This window comes from Notamacropus eugenii, chromosome 2, assembly GCF_028372415.1.
Source record: "Notamacropus eugenii isolate mMacEug1 chromosome 2, mMacEug1.pri_v2, whole genome shotgun sequence".
Lineage (NCBI taxonomy): Eukaryota > Metazoa > Chordata > Mammalia > Diprotodontia > Macropodidae > Notamacropus > Notamacropus eugenii.
Window position 1 is genome coordinate 509,377,886 of NC_092873.1, and position 22,477 is coordinate 509,400,362.

Below are 22,477 nucleotides of genomic sequence, written 5' to 3' on the forward strand. Positions count from 1 at the left end.
GAAAGGGGGAAGAGTTGGGGAGAAAGATCATGAGTTCTGTTTTAGACATGTTTATAGTTTTAAGAAGTCTACAGAACATCTAGTTTGAGATGTCTGAAAGGCAGAGATCAGAAGTCAGCAGAGTGGTTGGGGCAGGAAAAGTAGATCTGAGAACCTTCAGCATAGAGGTGATGATTAAATCCACAGGAGCTGAGGCGATCATCAAGCAGTACAGAAGGAGAAGAGAGGAAGGTCCAGGGTGGTCTGAGGAACAGCTAGGATTAAAGGGCATGATCTGGAGGCTCCAGCAAGAGACAGAGAAGAAGCGGTCAGAGAGGGAGGAGGAGACCCAGGAGAGCCAGGGCCTGAAAAAGAGAGAAGAGAGTGATCAACAGCGTTAGAGGCTGCAGAGGAGGAGGAGGAGGAGGAGGAGGAGGATCGAAAAAGGCCACTGGATTTGGTGACTAAGAGATTGGTAACTTTGGACATGGCGGTTTTGGGGGAATAAGGTCACAAACCAGACTGTAAATACTTCCTTTGCTTTCTGTCCACTTCATCCACTGTACCACCTAGAAACACTGTGGACAAAGGATCGGTCAGACTTGGCCAGTGACTAGAGAGGGAAGGGGACTTGGTTTCTGCCTTTGGGAGCTCACAGTTTGGCAGGGAGGCAAACCACATACACAGAAAACCAGAGCCCAATGAAAGGCACAGAAGCAATTCTCAGGGAGCTGGGAAGGAGTTTGTTTCATTGGTGACTTAACTCTACATCTATGGCTGTCCTGGGGGCATAACCCCAGGAGGACGAGGAGAGCCCACTGAGAGTTGGGAGGGAGCCGAACAGGGATTGGGACCCGGATGCTCGGCTAAGGGTAGAGCCATTCTTCCATGAGGTGTGGCTGCAGTGCTCATGATTGATTCATCCCCTGCCTCCATGTTCTCCTCCCTATCTCAGAAAGGAGCTTGGGGAAAACCCTTCAGAAGCCTGCAGATATGGGAGTCCCGGACAATCCTCACAGTCTGTGAGAGAGGCTGGGTGGCCCCTGCGCTGGCTCCAGCCTCCCTTTTCTGTGCCTCAGTTTCCCCCATGAGGCAGCTGGACTCTCTGGCCTCCAAGGTAGCCCTCTGGCTTCGACATTGGAGGAAGGAGAGAGTGCCAGTCTGGCTAATGTCATTAGGACAGATGATTTGAGAGTTGCTCAGGGGGCGGCTTCCCTATTCTAGCAGATGGCCGGCAGGAATCGTGCTCTGTTGATCTGGTTATGGCCATCTTGATTCAATCAAGCCTTCTGTAACACAGAGAAGACATGCAAGTCACTACCCATGTAGGAGTGAGCGTCTATAGGAAGACATCACTCTTTGGGCTTTATCATCTGTCACAGAACCACAAAGGAAAGCATAATGAAAGGTCTATTTTTTAAAACAATTGTTTTTGTAAAAGATCACATGAGTCACTTCTGGCCAGGGCCTGGCACTGGTCAAACCCTGAAGTCATCCTTTGGAGGATGGACAGAGAAGGGGACATGGGAGGGCCTGTTCAGGTCTCATCAGGAACTGAAAAAGTCAAGTGGCTGAATGTGGGTTGTGTGAACATGGGAGCTGTGAAGACCAACTTAGTCATCCTGCCCTCTGGGTTGCCCTGGCTCTCCTCTACTCCCCTTTCACTGGGGCACAGTGCCCTCTCCCTCAGTGGTTCACATGGCCCAGCAGCCCCTTCCTGTGATTGGTTGGTTCCTCCCAGAACCTCCATATGAAGAAAAGTGACCAGGCCAGATGCACTTCACTCCTTGCTAGGCTCCTGCATGGACTCTCATGCCCCAGGGAGGGGGCACCTTTTCCTCCCCCCGCTGGCTTTCAGCTCCTTTTCATGTGTGGTTTTCTCTCATTATAAAGTAAGCGCCGTGAGGGCAGGAGCTGTTTTGGGGGCTTTGGTTAGTGCTCCCAACGCCTAATTAGCAAGGTGCCTGGCACACAGTAAGCACTTAATACATGATGACTGGCTGCTAAGATGAGATGCTGTGAAGTCTGAGTCTCTGAGGAAGGGTCTGGGAATCAGGAGTCCTGGGTTCAAGTCCTCAGTTTCTGCATTGTGTGACTCTGGGCCTCAGTTTCCTCCTCAAGGTCCTTCCCAGTACTGATGTTCTGACTCTAAACCCTCTTTTCTAAGTCTTGCCAATTCCTCTTTCACTACATTCATCTTCCCTTCCCCCACATAACTTTTAAAAAGATGATGACATCATAATCACCTTAGAGACAGCAGGGAAGGTGGCCAGATCCAATGCCAATGCCAAGGCGAGACTGCTGGTAGAAGCTGAGTTCTAGTAAACCCTGGAAGGCTGGAAAGGCTTGAGCCTGGGCCTGCCACCTGAGAGGAGGCCTCGCCCCTTGGGCAAGGTGCCAACCCCAGAAGGGTGGGCCCAGGAGATGCTGTTGTTAATGCAATTTACAGAAACCATCTATTAAGTCACAGACAGCTTGAAATTTATGTCAGGGAAGGGAAAACACAGCCCTGATGAAATCACAAATGCTGGAATTACCGGAGCACAGGAGCTCGTGGAAAGGGGACTGGGCACAGGCCCAAAGATCCAGGTTGGAAGCCTGGCTCAAAGACTCGGTGGTGTGATCTAGAGAAAGTGACTTCACTACTTTGGGCCTCAGTTTCTTTGACTGTGAAATGGGGGTAAGGATGTTCGTATCACCCTTCACACAGTAATACTAACAGTTGATGAAAGAAGGTATGACTGCTAAAATGAGATGGACAAAATTTCCTTAGGGCTACAAAGCACCTCCAGTGAAGACTGTCTGATCCTCACATCCACCTGTGAGGCAGGTAATGGAAGCCAGGCTTCATAGACAAAGTGATTTCCTCAAGGGCACATGGCAGGCAAGCAGCAGAAATGGAATTCAGGTCTCTGGCTCTCTCTAGCTGCCCAGGTCCTCTTATCTCTGGCTTAAGAGAGCCCATCAGCATTGTCTCAGCTCAGTGACGGTTAGGCAAACACCTCACACCATGTCACAGAAGTCTAAATGCTCCCCAGAGGTGCTGGCCAAGGCTGGGGCGGGGGAGCCTGGCAGCTCTAGCTACTGCTTCCCTGCTCTTTGCTCCAGATGAAGCTGGCCTGCTACCAACAGGACTCTCACCCTGGCCCCCCAGCTGCCACTATCATCTGAAACCACTCCTGAGCCAAACACTGGTGCAGTTACTGACACAAATGACATTACCAGAAAACTATCTGGATGTGAGTGCCAGCTCTGCCAAAAGCCTGGTTAGCAGAACTCTCCATCTGCCCTCTTTAGGGGTCCCTGGGGCTCTCTGATTGTACTGAGTCAGGTACTAATTAATGCTGCACAGCAACCCCTGGAAGCTGCTGGCTGAATACCTGGGGCCTTCTCTGAAACCACCGTTCCACCTGGTTCTCCACCCAGGTCCGTGGACAGCCAAGGCTGCCCACCTACCTTCTCTGCCTGCTCCCAAGGCCAGAGGTAACTGACTTTGACTCTGGCATGCATGGGCTCTGTGAGTCCTTTCCTCAGTCACTGAGGCCATTACTAAAAGATGTCCTGTTGACAAGGCTCCTCAGGCTACACGTGTCCCATGCTGTGGAGCTACAATGGCAAAGGAGGTTCAGGTTCCTGGTAGGAGGACCAGGCCCTGGCCCAGAACTAGCCCACAATAGCCACCATTTCTTTAGTTCCTCAGGATGAGAAATCTCCTTCCTCACAGCCATCCTATGAAATATGGATCCAACTGTGTCTGAGTCTGGGGTGGGGACACAGTGGATAGAGCACTGGGCCTAAAGTCAGGAAGCTTTGAGTTCAAATCCAGCCCTGGACACCAACTAGTTGTATGACTCTGGGCAAGTCACTTAACCACTGCTGGGCTCTGTTTCCTCATCTATAAAATGGGAATAATTATAGTATCTGCTTCCCAGGGCCTCAAGAGAAGAGGAGAGTATGGAAAAGAACTGGTTCATCAAGGGATGAAGATGGGGAAAGAGGAGAGGGCTGCTAGTTCAGGAGTGACAGCCTGGGAGAGAACCAAGAGACTGAGGGATGGAAGACCCTGGTGTGGAGGAGGAGGGTTTGGTGGAAAGCCAACAGACTACAGTCAGATAAAGACATTTCAGAGCTCTTGAACAACGAGGTGGAACACATACAAAAATATGGATGCTGGCTCTTTGTGTGAGGAAAACTGGGGGAATGGATGAACACATCATGGTACAGCACTGATGAAATGTTGCTGTTGCACTATAAAAAACGAGTATGGAGATGGTTTCAGGGAAACCTGGGAAGACTTGTATGAACTGATGCAGAGGGAAGTGAACAGAGCCAGGTACACGGTTCACACGCCATCCCATCACTGCGAAAGACGAACTATTCCAGAGAGACAATGATAAAGAATGGCGCCCATCCTGGGGCCAATGGAGGGATGTATTTGACTTGACTATGCTAATGTGTTACTAGAGCTTTCTACTATTCGTTCCCCCAGCCCCCATGGGTGGGAGTGAAAAAAAACCAAATGCTTCGTAACTGAAAAAAAAATAATTTAAAAAAGATGTTCAAAGCATATAATTTCATGATGGCAAGAAATAATTTTGTAAGACTACAACTTTGCCGCTACAAGATGTCATTATAAGTAATTAAAACTTACTAATGAATCACGAGTCTATTATCCAAGGAGCCTTTACCGAATCTAGTTGGTGTGTCTGCACAAATGTGTGTCAGAGCAGTGGGGTCAAACACCATCAGTAATGGGGGCCACAAAGGGGGCCATGAGGATCACAGATTGACTATCTTATTTATTTAGCTAGCTAAATTACATTTACTAGCTAAATTACATTTAACTAGCTAAATTTACATAATTACATTTCAATCTGTTTGCAAAAGAGAAACTCCATGAAGACCTCCATAAGACTCTTCCAAGTGACTTAAAGGCAAAGATGAGCATGACACTTGGCACAGGGTAAGCATCCAAAAAATGCTTTCTCCATTCACTCCTTGTCTTATGGAGACCCATGACAACAAAAAGCAACATTAGTTGCCAAGAATGGGCTGAGAGAAAATTGGAAGCAGTTTTGTCTCTGAAAGCTGTGCAGACCAGAGAGAAATGGCTTGTGAGAAGGCTGGTGGGAGCCCGGACGGCTACACTGGGCCGGCATCCCTTAGGAGGGCATCCCTTAGAGATGCCACTGGTAACGCAGACACAGCAGATCTGCTGGGCTTTTCATTGCAACCTAGCTCATCACTGGTGAACTCTGGAAAAGGTAATTGCTAGGAGCCAGCTTGTAAAGCTCTGGGCCTAGTATAAGGAGGACATGAGTTCAAATCCTCAGACATTTACTAGTTGGGTGACCCAGGGCCAGTTATTTAACCCTCTTTGCCTCCTGTAAAATGAGCTGGAGAAGGAAATGGCAAACCACTCCAGTGTCTTTGCCAAGAAAACCTCCAATGGGATCATGGAGAGTCAGACAAGACTAAAATGGTCAACAACAACCAACACGTTTCCGAAGTTTAGAGACAGAAAAGGAGAAGTGACTTTCATTTTAGAAAATACATTTTTCTCCTGGACTAAAATTATGCAAACTGATCTTTCACTAGTGAACATTTCCATCACTGAATAAAGTCCCCAAGAAAAAGGTTTGTAGGGAGGCCTCACACGTATCACTCCCCACAATGGCATGAAGGGAGGTCTAAAATCTACATTTAAGTAGTAAGTGCACTTAAGTAACATGCCTGCCTGCTCATGTGGGGCCTGCCTCTCTCCCCAAGGGGCCCTCGGAGATTCGAGTTCCCACATGCACAGAGCACAGCCTAAGCCACCAGGCCGCTTCTATTGCTTTCCTGTAGAGCCAAGACCTCTCTGTACCTGTATTCGGGATCGCTATCACAGACGGAGTCTTTATATGAAAAACTTTTCAGGTCCACCTCCTCCTCTTTTTCCTGGTCTCTCTCATCCTGAAAGAATTCAAGAAATCACTAAGTTGGTTTTTTTCTCTCTCTGGAAATAGCTTTCACTTCATAAAATTTTATTTAAATGTTTACATTTCTTGACAAAAGCAAAGAAAAAGGCAGAGCACCATGTACTTACCATTAGTTTTAATGAACCTTAGTGGAATCTTGCTAATAATTTTTAGCCAATACACTGGTAACATTTCACTCAAGCTTCATGATGCTCCATACCTGGATGGGGGGAGCACTGAACTTTGAGTCAGAAGACCTGTGTTCAAATAACAGTTGTGCTATTTATCCCATTGGTGATTTGTACGAGTCACTTCCCTGCTTTAAAGACTCTACTTTCCAATCTACAAAATGACCTGGTTGGACTGGGAGCCTCCGACTCTAAATACCAGGACCCTGCCCACTTACCCCTGCCAGGCCTGAGTTAACCTCAGACTGCCTTTACCCAAGTAAGCCTGAAAGCATGAGTATTACACACATGTGCTGCCGCTGCTACTGTGCTCCTGATTCCACCTGGGCCCAGAGCCAACTGTGTCTCCTAGATCCAAAGGGGAAGCATGCTGATTTGTCCTGAGTACCAGAACCCTGCTTCCCATGGGGAAAAGAGCAATTGGTGCTAGGCCATGAGGAAGAGCCCTCTTGTGGAAAATGGCTATGTTTCCAGGCCCAGGAGGTTAAGTGGAAGGCCACACCAGACCCAGCATGACTTCACAGGGTCAGTAGAAGAGTCAAGGAAAACAGTAACAATCACAAGATGACAAAATGACGCCTGACTCCTGTTATGTCTTTTTCCTTTGTGATGGTGACATCCTCCTCGTGCCGGAGCTTGATGCACTGAAATGGACTCAGATGCCCAGGGCCTAGTTTGGCAATCTCAAACTTCCTGGAACCTCACAGAAAAGAGACACATCAAAGAGTACAATTCTGGAAAAATAGGTGCCTAGTGGAACACTGTATTTTTCTAAACTTCCCGAGTCTCAGCTTAGGCCCTAGGGGGCTGATGCCACTTGTCATGATCTCATCCAGGTACTGGAAGGACTGATCTTCCAGGTTACCATAGAATGGCATTCATGTATCAAAGCACCACTACCCATAGCCATGGAACATCATCTCCTTTAGTTTGGTCCATTGAGAAGCTTATGGTCGAAGCTACTGCCTCAGCAAGACTCCCTCTTGGCTTGGTCAGTCTCCACAAATACAACCATCCGATCACTGCTTAGTAAAGAACACTTAGGAAAGAACACTGTACAGGGGGGTAAGAAGACCTGGGTTTGAAGACCTTGGCTCTGCCTTTCCCTAGCTAGGGGACCTGTAATGCATCAGGCTCCTAACGTGACAGTGCTCTCCAAGGTCCATGCCAACGATGATATTCTGTGTTTTGGAATCAAATAGAATAAAACAGCTGCTCTGGTCAAGACAATGATTCAAGACAATTCCAAAGGACCCATGATGAAAACTGCTATCCACCTCCAGAAAGAGTACTGATAAACTTTGAGTGCAAATTGAAGCATACTTTGTTTTAAACTTTATTTTTCTTGTTTTGTGTGTCTGTGTTTGTTTTCTTTTGGAACATAGCTAAAATGGAAATGTGATTTGAATGACTTCACGTGTATAATCAATATATTACTTGCCTTCTCAAAGGATGGGAGAGGAGCAGAAAGAAAGGAGAAAATTCAGAATGCAAAATTTAATAAATGAATGTTAATTTTTTACTTTGGGAAATATTTAATGAAATAAATAAATATGTTTAAAACTACACAACTCCTGCTTATAGCTGATCTTTAATATTAAGGTCGTACTATTAAAAAAAAAATAGAAGGGAAGCAGATCATATACCTTTCACAGTTATCAGCAGGAGATACTATGGAAGGTAGTGTGCTATGTTAGACTAGCCTAATTTTTGCCAGAGTGCTTTCTAGTTTTTCCAGCAGTTTTTATTAAATAAGGATTGCTTTTCCTAGGTAATTTGTTTTCCATTTTATTAAATATTGGGCAATTGAGTCCTATTGTTTAGGATTCTCCCTTGTTCCACTGATCTATATCTATTTTTTAACCAGTACCAGACAGTTTTGATGATGGCTGTTTCATAGTATAGTTTAAGTGATATTCCCCTTTCATCCCTATTTTTTTAGTCATTTCCTTTGACAATCTAGATCTTTTGTGATTCCAAGTGAAATTTGTTATTATTTTATCAAGTTCTATAGAGTAAACCCTTGGTAATTTGATTGGCATAGCAATAAAACTAAAAATATGTTGAGGGCCAGAATGGAGTGCGGTTGACAAGTTCAGAATAGACCTTCGGGGAAACTGTTCTTTGAGACTGTGCTCATTATCATCCGGAATGGCTCTCCATGCCCCCCATATGTTCCTGTCTCCCTGAGACAAATGAGAACTACAGAATACAAGGGATATGTAAAATAGATGCCCTCTAGTGTAACAGTCTTTAAGACAATAAGACTGGCCAAATCACTAGGACAGGAGATGAACAGAATGTCACGTACACTTGCAGTTTCTGTCTATAAATACCCTGACACTTGGATCAATAAATGAAGTTGCCCTATCTTCTTCCACCTGCCCGTGTCTTTCTTCTTCACCACATCACCAAGCCATGTGGGGATGCAAGCCATCTGCCACAGAAATAAACTTGGGTAGTATTATCATTTTTACTGTATTATATTGGTACTACCTAGTCCTGAACACTGAATATTCCTTCAGCTATTTAAATATGTAATTGTATCTGTATGTGTTTTGGGGAGATTTGGTAGGCTCACAATATCTCCAGATATTTTACGGACTTTGTAATTATTTTGGAATAGTATGGCTTTTCATATGATTAATTTTATTGACTATTTTCCTGATGCTGTCATCTTTGTATTCCTGATATTAATCTCATGTGGCCATAATGAATGATTTCTTGGATAACTTACTGTCTCATTGGCAGGATTTTGTTTAAAATACTTGAGTCAATATTCATTAATCATATTGGCCTAGAGCTTACCTTCTGTGTTTTATATTTTCCCAGTTTAGGTGTTAGATAAAAGGGTTCTGGCAGTGTTCTTTCTTAATTTTTTGAGAACAATTTGGGAAGTTTTGATGTATGTTGCTGTTAAAAAGATTGCTGGAACTCTCCTGTGAATCCATCAAGACCAACAGGTTTTTGGCTGCTTGTGTGTGTGTGTGTGTGTGTGTGTGCGCGCGCGCGTGTGTCTGTGTGTAGTTCTGTTACAGCTAGATCTACTACCTTTTCTGAGATTAGTCTATTTAAGATCTTTATTTGGTCTTCTGATAACTTGACTATTTTACATTTTTGAAAATATTACTCTATCCCTTTTTGGGCTTTAAGTTTTGTTAACAAGTAATGAGGTATCATATGTTTTAATTATTCCTTTTATTTCTTCTGGTTTTGTTGGGATTTTCATCTCACTCACATGCTATTTCAGTGACTTGAATTTGTGCTCTTTTTAATTAGATTTGCTAAACCTCTGTCAATTTTATTAGCCTTTTCAAAGAGCCAGCTTTTAGTTTTATTTATTGTTTCTCCTTTTCCATTTTTCATTTTTGTGCTCATTTTGGGGTTTATTTGTTGACTTTGTTACATTTTCAAATGCAGATTAAGTTCACTAATCTTCTCTCTTTTCATTTTGTTAATATATGTTTGTAGGAACATGATTTTCCTCCTGAGGACTGCTTTATCTACATCCTAGAAATTTTAGTGTGTTGGTTCATCATCTTCTTCCACATAATTATTGTCTATGAGTTGTTCTCTGACCTACTCATTACTGAGGATTTCATTGTTAAATCTCCATTTGGGACTCTGTCCCTGAACCAGTGACTGGTCTATAAAGGATATATTAACTATGGCATTTTTACATTTATTTGCAATATCTCCCTGCTATAATACATGGTCAATTTTTGTAAGTTTTGTGTAGTGCTCAGAATTTGCATATTCCTTTTGCAGTCCCTTTTAGAAGGCATCATAAGTCATTTAACACTAGTTTCTCTAGCAACTTGCTTAGCTGTATATTTTTCCCTTGTTTTTCTTTTTGTTAGAATTATCCAAAATTGCTAGAGGGATATTGACATCTCCTATCACTATTTGTTACTGCCTATGTCTTCTCATAGCTCAGTTGTTTCCTTCATAAATGTTGATGCTAAGAAATTTGAAGCATATAAGTTTGTTACTGATATTAGTTAGTTCTCTATGGTTCCTTTCAATATAATGTTGTTTCCTTGTCTGTCCCTTTTTATTTTGTGTTTTTTGTTTTTGCTTTGTCACACAGAATGACTGAAACTCCTGGTTTGGAGGGTTTGGGGTTTTTTTTTGGAGGGGTTAGATTCACTTGATGCATAGTAAAAAAAATTTCCCCTCTCTTCAGTTTAATTTCATGTATGTCTTTGTTTTTTAAAACACGTTTTTTATAAGCAACAGATTGTAGAGTTTTTGTTTTCTTACCCAAACTGTCACTCTTTTTTATTTTATTGGATTGTTCAATCCATTCATATTTAGTATATGATTTGTCCTCCATTTGGCTCTACTATCCTTTTCACATTACGATTTTCCCCCTCTTCTATTGTAAACACATTACTATGTTCCTTCAGGTACTTTAGCGTATTCTTTTTGAAGGTGGCCTCATTCCCACTGGCTCCCTAATCCTCACACCCCTTCCATTTGCTACCCTTTCCCTTTAAGGCTTTGTTTCTTAGTTCCTTTTTCTTTCCTGCTTTTATTTGATTATTTATTTCTTCCTCCCCCTTTTTACCTCCCTGTCAAGTAGATTGCCCCTTCTTTTCCTCTCAACTAATTTTTTTCATTTTTTAAATTTCATTTCTTGTGTCTCTTTTCAGAGAGGGTTTTTCACACTCTCTTCATTATCCATCCTCTCTGTCTACTCTAGATCCTCATTCTCTGGTTCAGGACATCTATGATTATGTAGTCTCTCTTTCTTCTCTGTTCTCCTTCATGCAATCAAAACTTCCAAGGTGACCATCCTGGGCTCTCCCTTCTAGGAAGTTTCTGACTTGTAAGGCTTGTCCCACAGATAACCCTTTTCCACTGTGCATCACTCCCAGACACTACCAATTCCTGTAGGTGATGGAGAGAACAATGCCCAATGCTGGGGACTCCCTTCCCATGGCTTCTCTCCGGTTATCTTTTTCCCATACTCCTCAAAAAGCTCCTCCCTGAATTCCTATTTTTTCATCCCTGTAGGTTCTCTTCTCCCTGAGACTACAAGGATCACCTTCCCCTCATTTCTAGTCCTCAACAGCACATCACACTCTGTTCCCCATCCCCTCCCCCACTTTCATGTCCTCCCATGTTGTAGTATAGCCCCACAAACAACAAAAATCAGTATTCACCTTCAGACAGAGTGTCATCAGATTCTGTCCATAATGCCCCAATCCTGTCTCTTCATTGTTATCTACACCTCACTTCAGCCTTCATTGCCATCGCCTTGTGTACATTTGGAAAGAAGTCTCTTATTGGTCTGTCTGTTGCCATTCTGGTGCTGTTGCTGTCCTTGGCTGCTGCATTTATGCAACCCCCAAATCCCTGCAGAAGCAAATAATCTCTTCAGATCTGGTTTTCTTTCTGACAATATTTCCAGTGCTTCCTTATTATGGTACATTCATCTTCTTTTTTTGTTTGTTTGTTTATGACTAAGCTTAAATTTGTTGCATCCTGGGCTGCATCCTGAGCTCCAAAGGTCTTCAGAACACACGATTCCGTTCCCTTCTGCATTTTCTGGTGGGTGCAGAAGTCTTGTTATTTGAATTTCCTTACTTTTGTATTTGAAAGTCTTTCTTAGGATTGCTTGCACAACTCATTTCTGAATTGGATTTTTAAATTTAACCACTATGTATGCATCTTCAGAGTTTGTCTTCTGGAAGGGATCTAAGAATTCTTTCAATTGGTAATTTCTTTTTTCATGTTCAAAAATTCCAGGCAGTTCTCTTGTATCATTTCCTCCATTATGATGTTAAGGTTTTTCTGTCTTGTCATGTTCTGGGAGACCTACAATTCTTAGGTTATCTCTATGCAGCCTGGCTTTGAAATTAATATGTTTTGTTTGGATGGTGAGCCTGTTTTGAAAATGTTACTGTTTTCTCCTTCTCTTCTTCTAGGTTGTCCTTTACATCTGTGCATCTGCTTTTCTAATCTACTGTCTCTTTTACTCCTTTGGTGAAGCTTGCCATAGCAGATTCCAGTTTTTCTCTTCTGCCCATTATTTTTGTTGGGAAGGCAAGCCATAAATTCTGCTCTCATCATTCTCATTTCTCTTTTAAATAATGCAAGAACACCACACTGTGGTTCCATGTTCTCCTCACATTCCACAGGATCCTCTGTCTCATCAAGTGTTGGATCATTTTCCTTAATTTTGCAGTATTTGCAATATAGATGCTTCAACTTGTTTACTAGATCTGGAGGCCATTTTTCTTCTGTTGTTATTGTTTTTTCTGTTTATTTATCTGTTTATATTCAAGGTCCCAGCCTTGTGCCCTGTTGGCTCCCTTCACTCCTCAGTTCTCTGGCTGCCACACTAGTGGTACCCTTGTAGCTAAGAGGGATGGTCTCTGAGAATGACTGAGCTCTATTTCAAAGTCCGACACCTGTCTAGCTTCTTTCTCCAGAGATCTCTTGTAGCATAGAACACTGCTACCCAGTGGGCCAGTGACTTCAATAGATGACAGGTTGGGGGGTAGAAGGGTGTGGTATTGTGGCATTGGGTTTTGTTGCCAGACCATATGTTAGGTATAGCTGGGCTGCTGGGCTGTGGCGCACAGTGCAGAAAAGCTCAGGGTGGGCATCAGTTCATGGGCTGTTGTTTTATAACCTTCCTTTTGATCCCAGGTGTACGAGTTTGTGTCAAACTCAAATAGAACTCAAATAATGGCTCATCCCCACAGATTGGTCCTTGCAGTACTGGGGTAGCTCTCATCCATCCCTCTAACTCTCCTGTCCTTCAGGCTGAGCCCCTTCAGCCTACCAACAAATCAATCTAAAAACATTTATTAAGAGCCTGCACTGAGGGCCAGCACTGTGCTAAGCACTGGGGATGTCAATACAGAGAATGAAAACGGTTTTTTAATCGCCATCCCCCCAGTGCATGGCACAATGCCCAGCACACAGTGAGAGCTTAATAAGCCCTTTTCATTCATCCATCCATGACCCATGATTTCCTAAGTAGGGGTCACTTCCCTCAAAACACAGACCCAGTTGTACCAAGCCTTAGTAAACAGTCTTCATGAGTTCCCATAACATCAGGAGGTAGCCGCGCCAGGACCATGCTCCTGGGTACTGAGCCAGACTGATCTTCAGCTAGCAGGCTCGCAAAGCAATACTAGACCTTTACAATACACATGCAGCTTAAATGGCTATTGTTCCAAATCTGTTTTGCCATTGGAATAAATAACTATGAGATGGGAAACAAAACAGGCTTTGATCTCCATCTCTAAAAGGGACTTGATTTAGAATCCCCTAGACTTGGCCTGTTAACTCATCTGCAAACTGTAGCTTCTCCCAATCTTAAATCAATCAGGTTGTTGTGACAATGACAGGGGGTTAACAGTGCTACTTCCAAGGGAAATGGCAATGAATACCACTGGGAAGACTTCAGGCTGTTTGGTGAGAGGGGCAGCGTGAACTTGGGCAGAAAGGCCTGACTTCCCATATGGCTAGGATGCTCCCTAGCTGGATGACTTCTACTGGGACTTACCCTCCCCTGAACCTCTGCTCCCTTCTCCTGACAAAGGGGGTGGTAATAGAAGGAGAAGATGAAAGGACAGTTGGTTTTGTGTCCACATCCCCAGCAGGATCTAACACACAGCAAGTGCTTAATAAATGCTTAATGAACTGGACAGAATGGCTAGAAAGTACAATGTGAATGTCCACTAAGTTTACCATTTCACTATTGTGCTTTAAATAAATGATCTTCTAATATAAGTGATCTTTGCCACAGATTTCACAATGAAATCAATACAATGACATCAGATAAAGCACATTCTGGGAAAGTCAAACCAGGAAACCTTCTCAGCTGGAAGAGCTCTTCAGAAGAATGACCAATCCACTTATCTTATATTCATGGTTGAGCATTCGCACCTAAGTGATCTGGCTCAAGCCAGGAAGCATTCATGAAATAGATACTCCAAGCGCTCATAATGTTTAATTTGGCATCTTAAGTGCGTTTGAAAATCAGAGAAAACTCTGATCCAAAACCCATCCGTTCTGAAAGACAAAAAGTTTAGGCAGAGCACAAATAGGACCACCTCTGTCTAACCAGCCCTCCCAAGCTCTGCAGAAAAGCAGCTTTGGCTTAGGAACAGAGAAGACTTTTCCAAGGCACAAATGGAAGTCTGACATTCTTTTAGAATGAACACAAGTCACAGGATTATCATATTTGAGAGCTGGTAGGGAGAGAATGAGAGAACCATCAGTGGGGAAACTGAAGTCTAGAGATGGAAGTCACTTGGTGCCACATGACAAGGATGTCAAGGCCTTCTGAACCCCCATTTCTGTAGTGAGGGTGGAAGCCCACAAGTCTATCCACAGATCTACACTTGGGACTGATACCACAGATGGCAATGAACTGGGCTCAGCACTGCATGGAGAAGCAGGAGGCATCTGAGAAAATAAGCAACACTTTCTACGAATCCAAATTGCTCAGGAGCCCCCAAGCCCATCTTTACATTCTCCGTGCTTGGTGGCTGTGAGTCCCAGTCCACCCCAGAACGATCAAAAGAACAGGAGCCCCAGGCAGTTCTAAGTAAGTGGTCCCAGATAATCAATGCCTTAGATAAAAGAAGTGGCAGAGGGATCATCAAGATCAGGGAGTTCAGCTTCCTGGACATACTCAGGACTTAGCAACAACAGTGGCAACAGTTGGTGGGAGATCAATTGCCATGGCTGGACCTGAAGTGCCAGCTGAGGCTTAGTATGCTTGAAGTGACCATACTTATTTGCTACAAAGGCAGCCTTTTATTTTTTAATTGGGAAGAGGAGAGTTGTGGCAGGAAACAGAAGGTAGTAATAGTGATACTTTTAAAAAGGAGAGAAATGAGACCAACCATGGGTCATTAAGAGTGTCCAGAAGGGGACACAAGCTGTAGTGCTGGTGCTGCCATGGTAATTCTGAAACAGCAAAAAATAACCCCATAGCCCAGGGAAGATCAGTGCTTCTTCTGCTCTTTGCTGTAGAGAAATGTTGATGTTTACTGATGTTTGTCAAGTTCACAGTGATAAAAAGGTAAATTTCAAGAATTTTAAAAGAGTCATCAGGCTATGTCTGCCTGGAAAGGGAAGTGTGCTAGCCACACACCAAGCATGCATCCTATACCAGCACCCATGGAGTGGTCAATGCCACAATGGGAAGTCTCGAGTGTATGGAACAAATTTGGTGGGAGATCTGCAGAAAGACAGGAGGAAGTCAGAGAGATGGGACAGACTAGAGATCGTGAGCAGACTGCCTGGGCACTGCCCAACCTTACCTCTTCTGCTGCATTATTTGGTCTAAGCCCCAGTAATTTGCAAGGCCATCTACTAGCTGCTGGGAGGTGATGGGTTGAAAAAGTAAATGAAAAGGGCTAATGTGTTTTATTCCCAGCTTCAGAAAAGCTCAGCCCAAATCTGCAGACTGCAGGAGGCACACAGCTTTTATTCTGGGTCCGGAAAGGGGTCAAAGAAATTTACTCCCCCTGCCCTAGCTAGGGCTTAGACCAGCTGCCCTTGACCCACTTATTAGCTTTGCTAATGAGACCTCAGCGGCTGTGATGCAGCAGGGTGGTCTACAGATCAGCCAAATTAACCAAAGAGCTGACAACGTGGCAACTAGTGTCCCTGAAGCCTTCATCATCTTGGGCAGTAAATTTTCTGGATATGTTTCTTTTGCCGACTATATGAATCTGTGGGAGCCTGTGCCTATTTCTGAATGGGAGGCTGAAAATGAGGTTCTGGCAGGTTTGACCAGGTTGCAAAGGAGGCTTTGATGATAGCCCAGACAACTGGCAGAGTTTGTTTTGGAAGACTAGTTGAGTTAACTATGGAGGGGCACATTACCACTTGGTGATGAATTTTTTGGCCATGGCAATCCAAAAGTGGCACTTTGTGTGCTACATGGCCCTCTTCTACATTCTTGGGGGCAGAGAGGGGAGCAAGGAGACAGAGTGCTAAAAATTGCAGTTTGTAGACCACCTAGAAATGTTCACTTGACTATTGGTCCTGAGATCCTTGTCCAAAGAACAGTGAGTCGACACACTGCTGTGAGAGCTACATCCTATTATCTGTGACATCCTTGCTACAAATGAAACCAGAAGAAAGAAGGGAGATTCGGGGAAAAGAAAGAATGGCTGCTTCCAGGTAGAGCTTGGAGAAGTAGAGAGTAATTGTACACCAGACTTCATTGTACACTGAAGGCAATATTTCCTGGGATATTTGCTCATCACATTTTGCAGTAATATAATAATAGACAGGCATTTATATAGCACTTTAAGGTTTGCAAAGTGTTTTATAAATATTATCTATCTCATTCCATAATTTTAATAGGATTCAACAATCTACCCAATGCTTGCCTAGAAGAAAATCTGGTAAGAGAAGAAGTTGCATAAATATTCTCGTTTCACTGAGAAGCATTCTCTCACCTCTTGGATCTTGCCCTTACACACAAACACCAAGGAGGAGTCTTGGCCAAAAGGTTAATGTTAGGGCTGTGTCATAATGGATAGAGAGCTGGCCTGGGGCCAGGTAGCCCCACATCCTGGTCATGTGACCTTGGACAAGGCACCTCAACTCTTAGCCCCCCCCAGCTGCTCTCCACAAGCATAATGTTCAGAGAAGGTGCCAACCTGCAATGAGTTTCATAACCCAGTGATATACAGCTCCAGCCCCTATTCCAAAACTATATGCAAAAAGATCACCATGAAAATGATTTTGACTGATTCACCAAAGTTGGTGGCTGAGGATGAAATGGTAGGGAAATTCTAGAAAGAATTCTAGAAATAGCCTCCAAATCAAACCAACATATACTCCCATACTTGGTGACTTCAATACAAAGTTGGGGAAAGGTGAGGAAGGGAAGAAAGATAAGGGAAACATTGTTCAGAAGGAAATGAGTGAGGCCAAAGACTTGGAGGTCACACAGAAACCTCCTGCCTTTGTATCCTCAACACTTTCTTTTAGAAAAGAAATAACAGGCACCGTACATACCAAGCAACAAATGATGTCATAAAAAATAGAAGAATTTATATCTTAATGGGAAGGAAAGGCTTGTTGTGGAAGCAATTTCTGAGTCAGCTAAAGTCAACTCCTTGACTTGTCAGAGCTAGGATTCAGAAGTGTTAAAAATAAGACTAATAATGAGGAAAAGATATTACAAATAATTGAAACAACTTAACCCTTTACAATGCAAACAAGTTAATCAGGTAATAAACATTGATTAAGCACCTACTACGTGCTAGGCTCTATGTTAGGTGCTAGGCTCTATGTTAGTTGCTAGGGATACAAAGAAAAGCAAAAGGCAGTACTAGTGCACAAAAAGCTCACAGTGCAATGAGCAGGGGAAGTTAACATGCAAACAACTATGGAGACTCCAGATATACCAGAAAAAATTGAGGATAATCACCAGAGGGAGGGCACTAGCATCGAGGAGGATTGGGAAAAGCTTCCTGCAGAAAGTAGGATTTTAGCTGGGGTTCCAAGGGAGCTGGAGGAGGAGATGAGGAGGGAGAGCAGTCTGTGCTTGGGGGAGAGCCAATGGTGATACCCAGGTGTAGGGAGGTGCAACAAGAAAGTCAACGTCACAAGATCCCAGAGTATGGGGTGGGGGGAGGAGGAAAGTGACTGGAAAGGTACAGGGAGGGTTTCGAATGTCAAATAGGATGTTTTATATTTGGTCCTGGGGGAGATAGGGAGTCACTGGAGTTTATCAAATGGGAGGATAGTGAAGATTATTTTTAGATCTGCACCACAGAAATAAGGATGATGATGATGATGATGAAAGCTAATATTTATATAGTACCCTCCAGGCACTGTACTAAGCCCTTTACAATTATTATCTCATTTGGTCCTCACAACAACCCTGGGAGATAGGTGTTATTGTCCCCACTTTACAGATGAGGAAACTGAGGTGGAGAGATGTAAAGTGACTTGGCCAGGTCAAAAGATAGTAAATGTCTAAGGCTAGATTAGAACTCAGGACTTCCTGACTCCAGGTCCAGCACTCTATACATGATGCCATCACAGTAGTGATGTGGAGGATGGTCTGGAGGGACTAGAGGCAGGCAGACCCTCCAGAAGTGAGGTGATAAGGGCCTGCACTGGAGGGATGATAGCATTATCAGAGGAAAAAAGGGGGTGTATAACAGAAATGCTATGAAGGTAAAACCGACAGTACTTGGCAATGACTAATTAGAAATGATATGGGAATTATATATCAGAAAAACAATTCAAGATCTTAGGCCTCAATACCAGCCTTAACTATGGTTTTTATGAATCTAGAGTTCCTAGAGTTCTGCATCCACTTACATATAGACATCTTTGATGAGCCCCGTGTGATTTCAATACATTTTTTACCCGCTCATGTATTTCATCTGAATTTGAAGGTGAACACCAATCTGAATGATATCTGCAGACATAAATGACAAAGAGAGATGATTTGTAGACAAGGTGGTGGTGGGGGGACAGGCAGGGAACTCTTTCTAATCCCCAAATGTCCATTACAGATGGCTATTCTTTCCCAACCCCTTCTCCATAACTGATAATAAATTCAAGATCCAAAAAGATTGCAAAAAAAAGCCTAGTATTTGGGCCAAATCTCAAAAAACAAATATAATTTAGATGAATTTCCTCCATTTGGATTTTTTTATTATTTTATTTATTTTCAGTGTTCTACAATCACTTCCATATAACTTAGATTTTTTTCCCTCCTCCCCCCTGCTTCCCCCCTCCCTCCACCAACTTCCTTCTCCCTCCCTGAGACAGCATACAATCTTATATAGGTTCTACACATACATTCCTATTAAATACATTTTCACCTTAGTCATGTGGCATAGAAGAATTAAAATGAATGGAAGAAATCATAAAACAAACCAAAACGTAATACATAAGAAAATGATCTGCTACATTCTGCGATTGAATTCCATAGTTCTTTCTCTGGATGTGGAAGGCACTTTGCCTTAAAAAACCATTGGGAATTTTTTAAGTCCTTGTATTGCAATAAAGTTCCAAGTCTACCAGAAAAAAATCCTTGCACACTGTGGTTGTTGCTGTGTACAAAGTTCTCCTGATTCTGCTCCTTTTGCTCAGCATCAGATCACATAAAGTCTTTCCATGCCTCTCTGAAGTCTTCCTGTTCATCATTTCTTTTAGTACAATAGTATTCCATTACATTCATATACCATAATTTATTCAACCATTCCCCAATTGATGGGCATCCCCTCGATTTCCAGTTTTTGTCCACCACAAAGAGTGCTGCCATAAATATTTTTGTACATGTGGGACCCTTTCCAATTTTTATGATCTCTTGAGGATACAGTCATAGAAGCAATATTGCTGGGTCAAAGGGTATGCACATTTTTGTAGCCCTTTGGGCACAGTTCTAAATTGCTATCCAGGATTGTTGGATCAGCTCACAGCTCCACCAACAATGAATTAGTGTTTCAACTCTCCCACTTCCTCTCCAACATTTATCATCATCCTGTTCTGTCATGTTCACCAATCTCATAGGTGTGATGTGGTATCTCAGAGTTGTTTTGATTTGCATCTCTCTAATCAATAGTGATTCAGAGTATTTTTTCATATGACTATAGATATCTTTAATTTCTTCCTCTGAAAATTGCCTTTTCGTATCCTTTGACCTTACATCAGTTGGGGAATGATTTGTATTCTTGTACATTTCACTTAGTTCTCTGTATATTTTAGAAATGAGGCCTTTATCACAGACACTAGTTACAAAAATTCTTTCCCAGCTTTCTGCTTCACTCCTAGTCTTGGTTGCATTGGGTTTGGTTGTGCAAAAACTTTTCAGTTTAATGTAATCAAAATTATCCATTTTGCACTTCATAATACCTTCTATCTCTTGTTTAGTGGAAAATTCTTCCCTTCTCCATAAATCTGATAAATACGCTATTCCTTGCTCCACCAATTTGTCCATAGTATCAATCTTTATACCTAGATCATGTACCCATTTGGACTTAATTCTTGTGTATGGTGTCAGGCATTGGTCTATGCCTAGTTTCTGCCACAGTTATCCAGTTTTCCAAGCAATTTTTGTTGAACAGTGAGTTCTTATCCCAGATGCCGGGGTCCTTGGTTTTATCAAACAGTAGATTGCTATATTCATTGACTACTGTGTCTTGAGTACCTAACTTATTCCACTGGTCTACCCTTCTGTTTCTTAGCCAGTACCAAGTGGTTTTGATAATTTCTACTTTATAATACAATTTGAGATCTGGTAGAGCTAGGTCACCTTTCCCAGCATTTCTTTTCATTAGTCCCCTTGATATTCTGGACTTTTTGTTCTTCCAGATGAATGTTGATATTATTTTTTCTAGCTCTACTCTGATTGATATGGCACTGAATAAGTATATTAATTTAGGTAGAATTATCATTTTTATTATATTGGCTTGGCCTACCCACAAGCAACTGATGTTTTCCACTTACTTAGATCTGACTTTATTTGTGCAAAAAGTATTTTGTAATTGTGTTCATATAGTCCCTGGGTTTGTTTTGGCACATAGACTCCCAAATATTTTATAGTATCTACCCTAGCTTTAAATGGGATTTCTCTTTCTGTCTCTTGCTGTTGGGCTATGTTAGTAATACATAGAAATGCAGAAGATTTGTGTGGGTTTATTTTGTAACCTGCAACTTTGCCAAAGTTGTTTATTATTTCAAGTACTTTTTCACTTGAATCTCTGGGATTCTCTAAGTATATCATCATATCATCTGCAAAGAGTGCAGAAGATAACTTAGTTTCTTCTTTGCCTATTCTAATTCCTTACATTTCTTTTTCTTCTCTTATTGCTACAGCTAACATTTGTAGTACCATATTGAATAATAGTGGTGATAATGGACATCCTTGTTTCACCCCTGATCTTACTGGAAATGCATCTATCTCCGTTGCATATAATACTTGCTGAAGGTTTTAGGTAGATATTGCTAATTATTTTATGGAAAGTTCCAATTATTCCTATGCTCTTCAGTGTTTTTAATAGGAATGGGTATTGTATTTTGTCAAAAGCTTTTTCTGCATCTATTGAGATAATCATCTGGTTTCTGTTAGGTTTGTTGTTGATATGATCAATAATGTTACTAGTTTTCCTAATATTGAACCAGTCTTGCATTTCTGGTATAAATCCTACCTGATCATAATGTATTATTCTCGTGATAAGTTGCTGTATTGTTTTTGCTAAAATCTTATTTTAAATTTTTGCATGTATATTCATTAGAGAAATTGGTCTATAATTTTCTTTCTCTGTTTTGGCTCTTCATGGTTTAGGTATCAAAACCACATTTGTATCATGAAAAGAATCTGGGAGGACTCCTTATCCAGTTTTTCCCAAATTGTCTACATAGTATTGGAATTAAATGTTTGATAGAATTCATTTGTAAATCCATCTGGCCCTGGAGATTTTTTTCCTAAGGAGTTCATTGATGGGTTGTTCAATTCCTTTTTCTGAGACAGGGTTATTTAAGCATTCAACTTCCTCTTCTGTTACTGTGGGCAATTTATATTTTTTAAAATAATCATCCATCTCATTTAGATTGTCAAATTTGTGGGCATAAAGTTGGGCAAAATAATTTCTAATTATTGCTTTAATTTCCTCCTCATTGGAGGTGAGTTCACCCTTTCCATTTTTGATATGGATAATTTGGTTTTCTTCTTTCTTTTTTAAAATCAAATTGACCAAAGGTTTATCAATTTTATTGGTTTTTTCATAAAACCAACACTTAGATTTATTTATTAGTTCAATAGTTTTCTTAATTTCAGTTTTATTAATCTCTCTTTGGTTTTCAGTATTTCTAATTTGGTATTTACTTGTGGATTTTCAATTTACTCTTTCTCTAGCTTTTTCAGCTGCATGCCCAGTTCACTGATCTCCTTTTTCTCTATTTTATTCATGTAGGCATTCAAAGACATAAAGCTTCCCCTAAGACCTGCTTTTGCAGGATCCCATAAGATTTGATAGGTTGTCTCATTATTGTCATTCTCTTGAATGAAGTTGTTGATTGTTTCTATGATTTGTTGTTTAACCCACTCATTCTTTAGGATTAGATTATTTAGTTCCCAATTAATTTTTGGTCTACATTCCATGGCCTTTTATTGCATATAATTTTATTGCATCTTGATCTAAGTAGGATGTATTGGCTATCTCTGCCTTTCTGAACTGGATTGCAAGGTTTTTAAGCCCTAGTATAAGGTCAGTTTTTGTATATGTGCCATGTATTGCTGAGAAAAAGGTATATTCCTTTCTATCCCCATTCAGTTTTCTCCATAGATCTATCATATCTACCTTATCCAGAGTTCTATTCACTTCCTTAATTTCTTTC

The 22,477-nt window shown here is 41.9% G+C and overlaps 1 protein-coding gene across 4 annotated transcripts in view; it reads right to left on the reverse strand.

Moving 5' to 3' along the window:
- Window positions 1-22,477, reverse strand: part of SPATA6 (spermatogenesis associated 6) — a 134,088-nt gene that overhangs the window by 5,713 nt on the left and 105,898 nt on the right. For 2 of the 4 annotated variants that reach the window (XM_072649368.1, XM_072649367.1), the window contains 2 exons: window positions 18,452-18,551; window positions 5,846-5,934 (listed from right to left, as the gene is read on the reverse strand). In XM_072649368.1, the coding sequence (XP_072505469.1) occupies window positions 5,846-5,934; window positions 18,452-18,551 (189 nt within the window). The remainder of the gene's footprint in view (window positions 1-5,845; window positions 5,935-18,451; window positions 18,552-22,477) is intronic. The other 2 variants (XM_072649370.1, XM_072649369.1) reach the window with 2 other exon arrangements.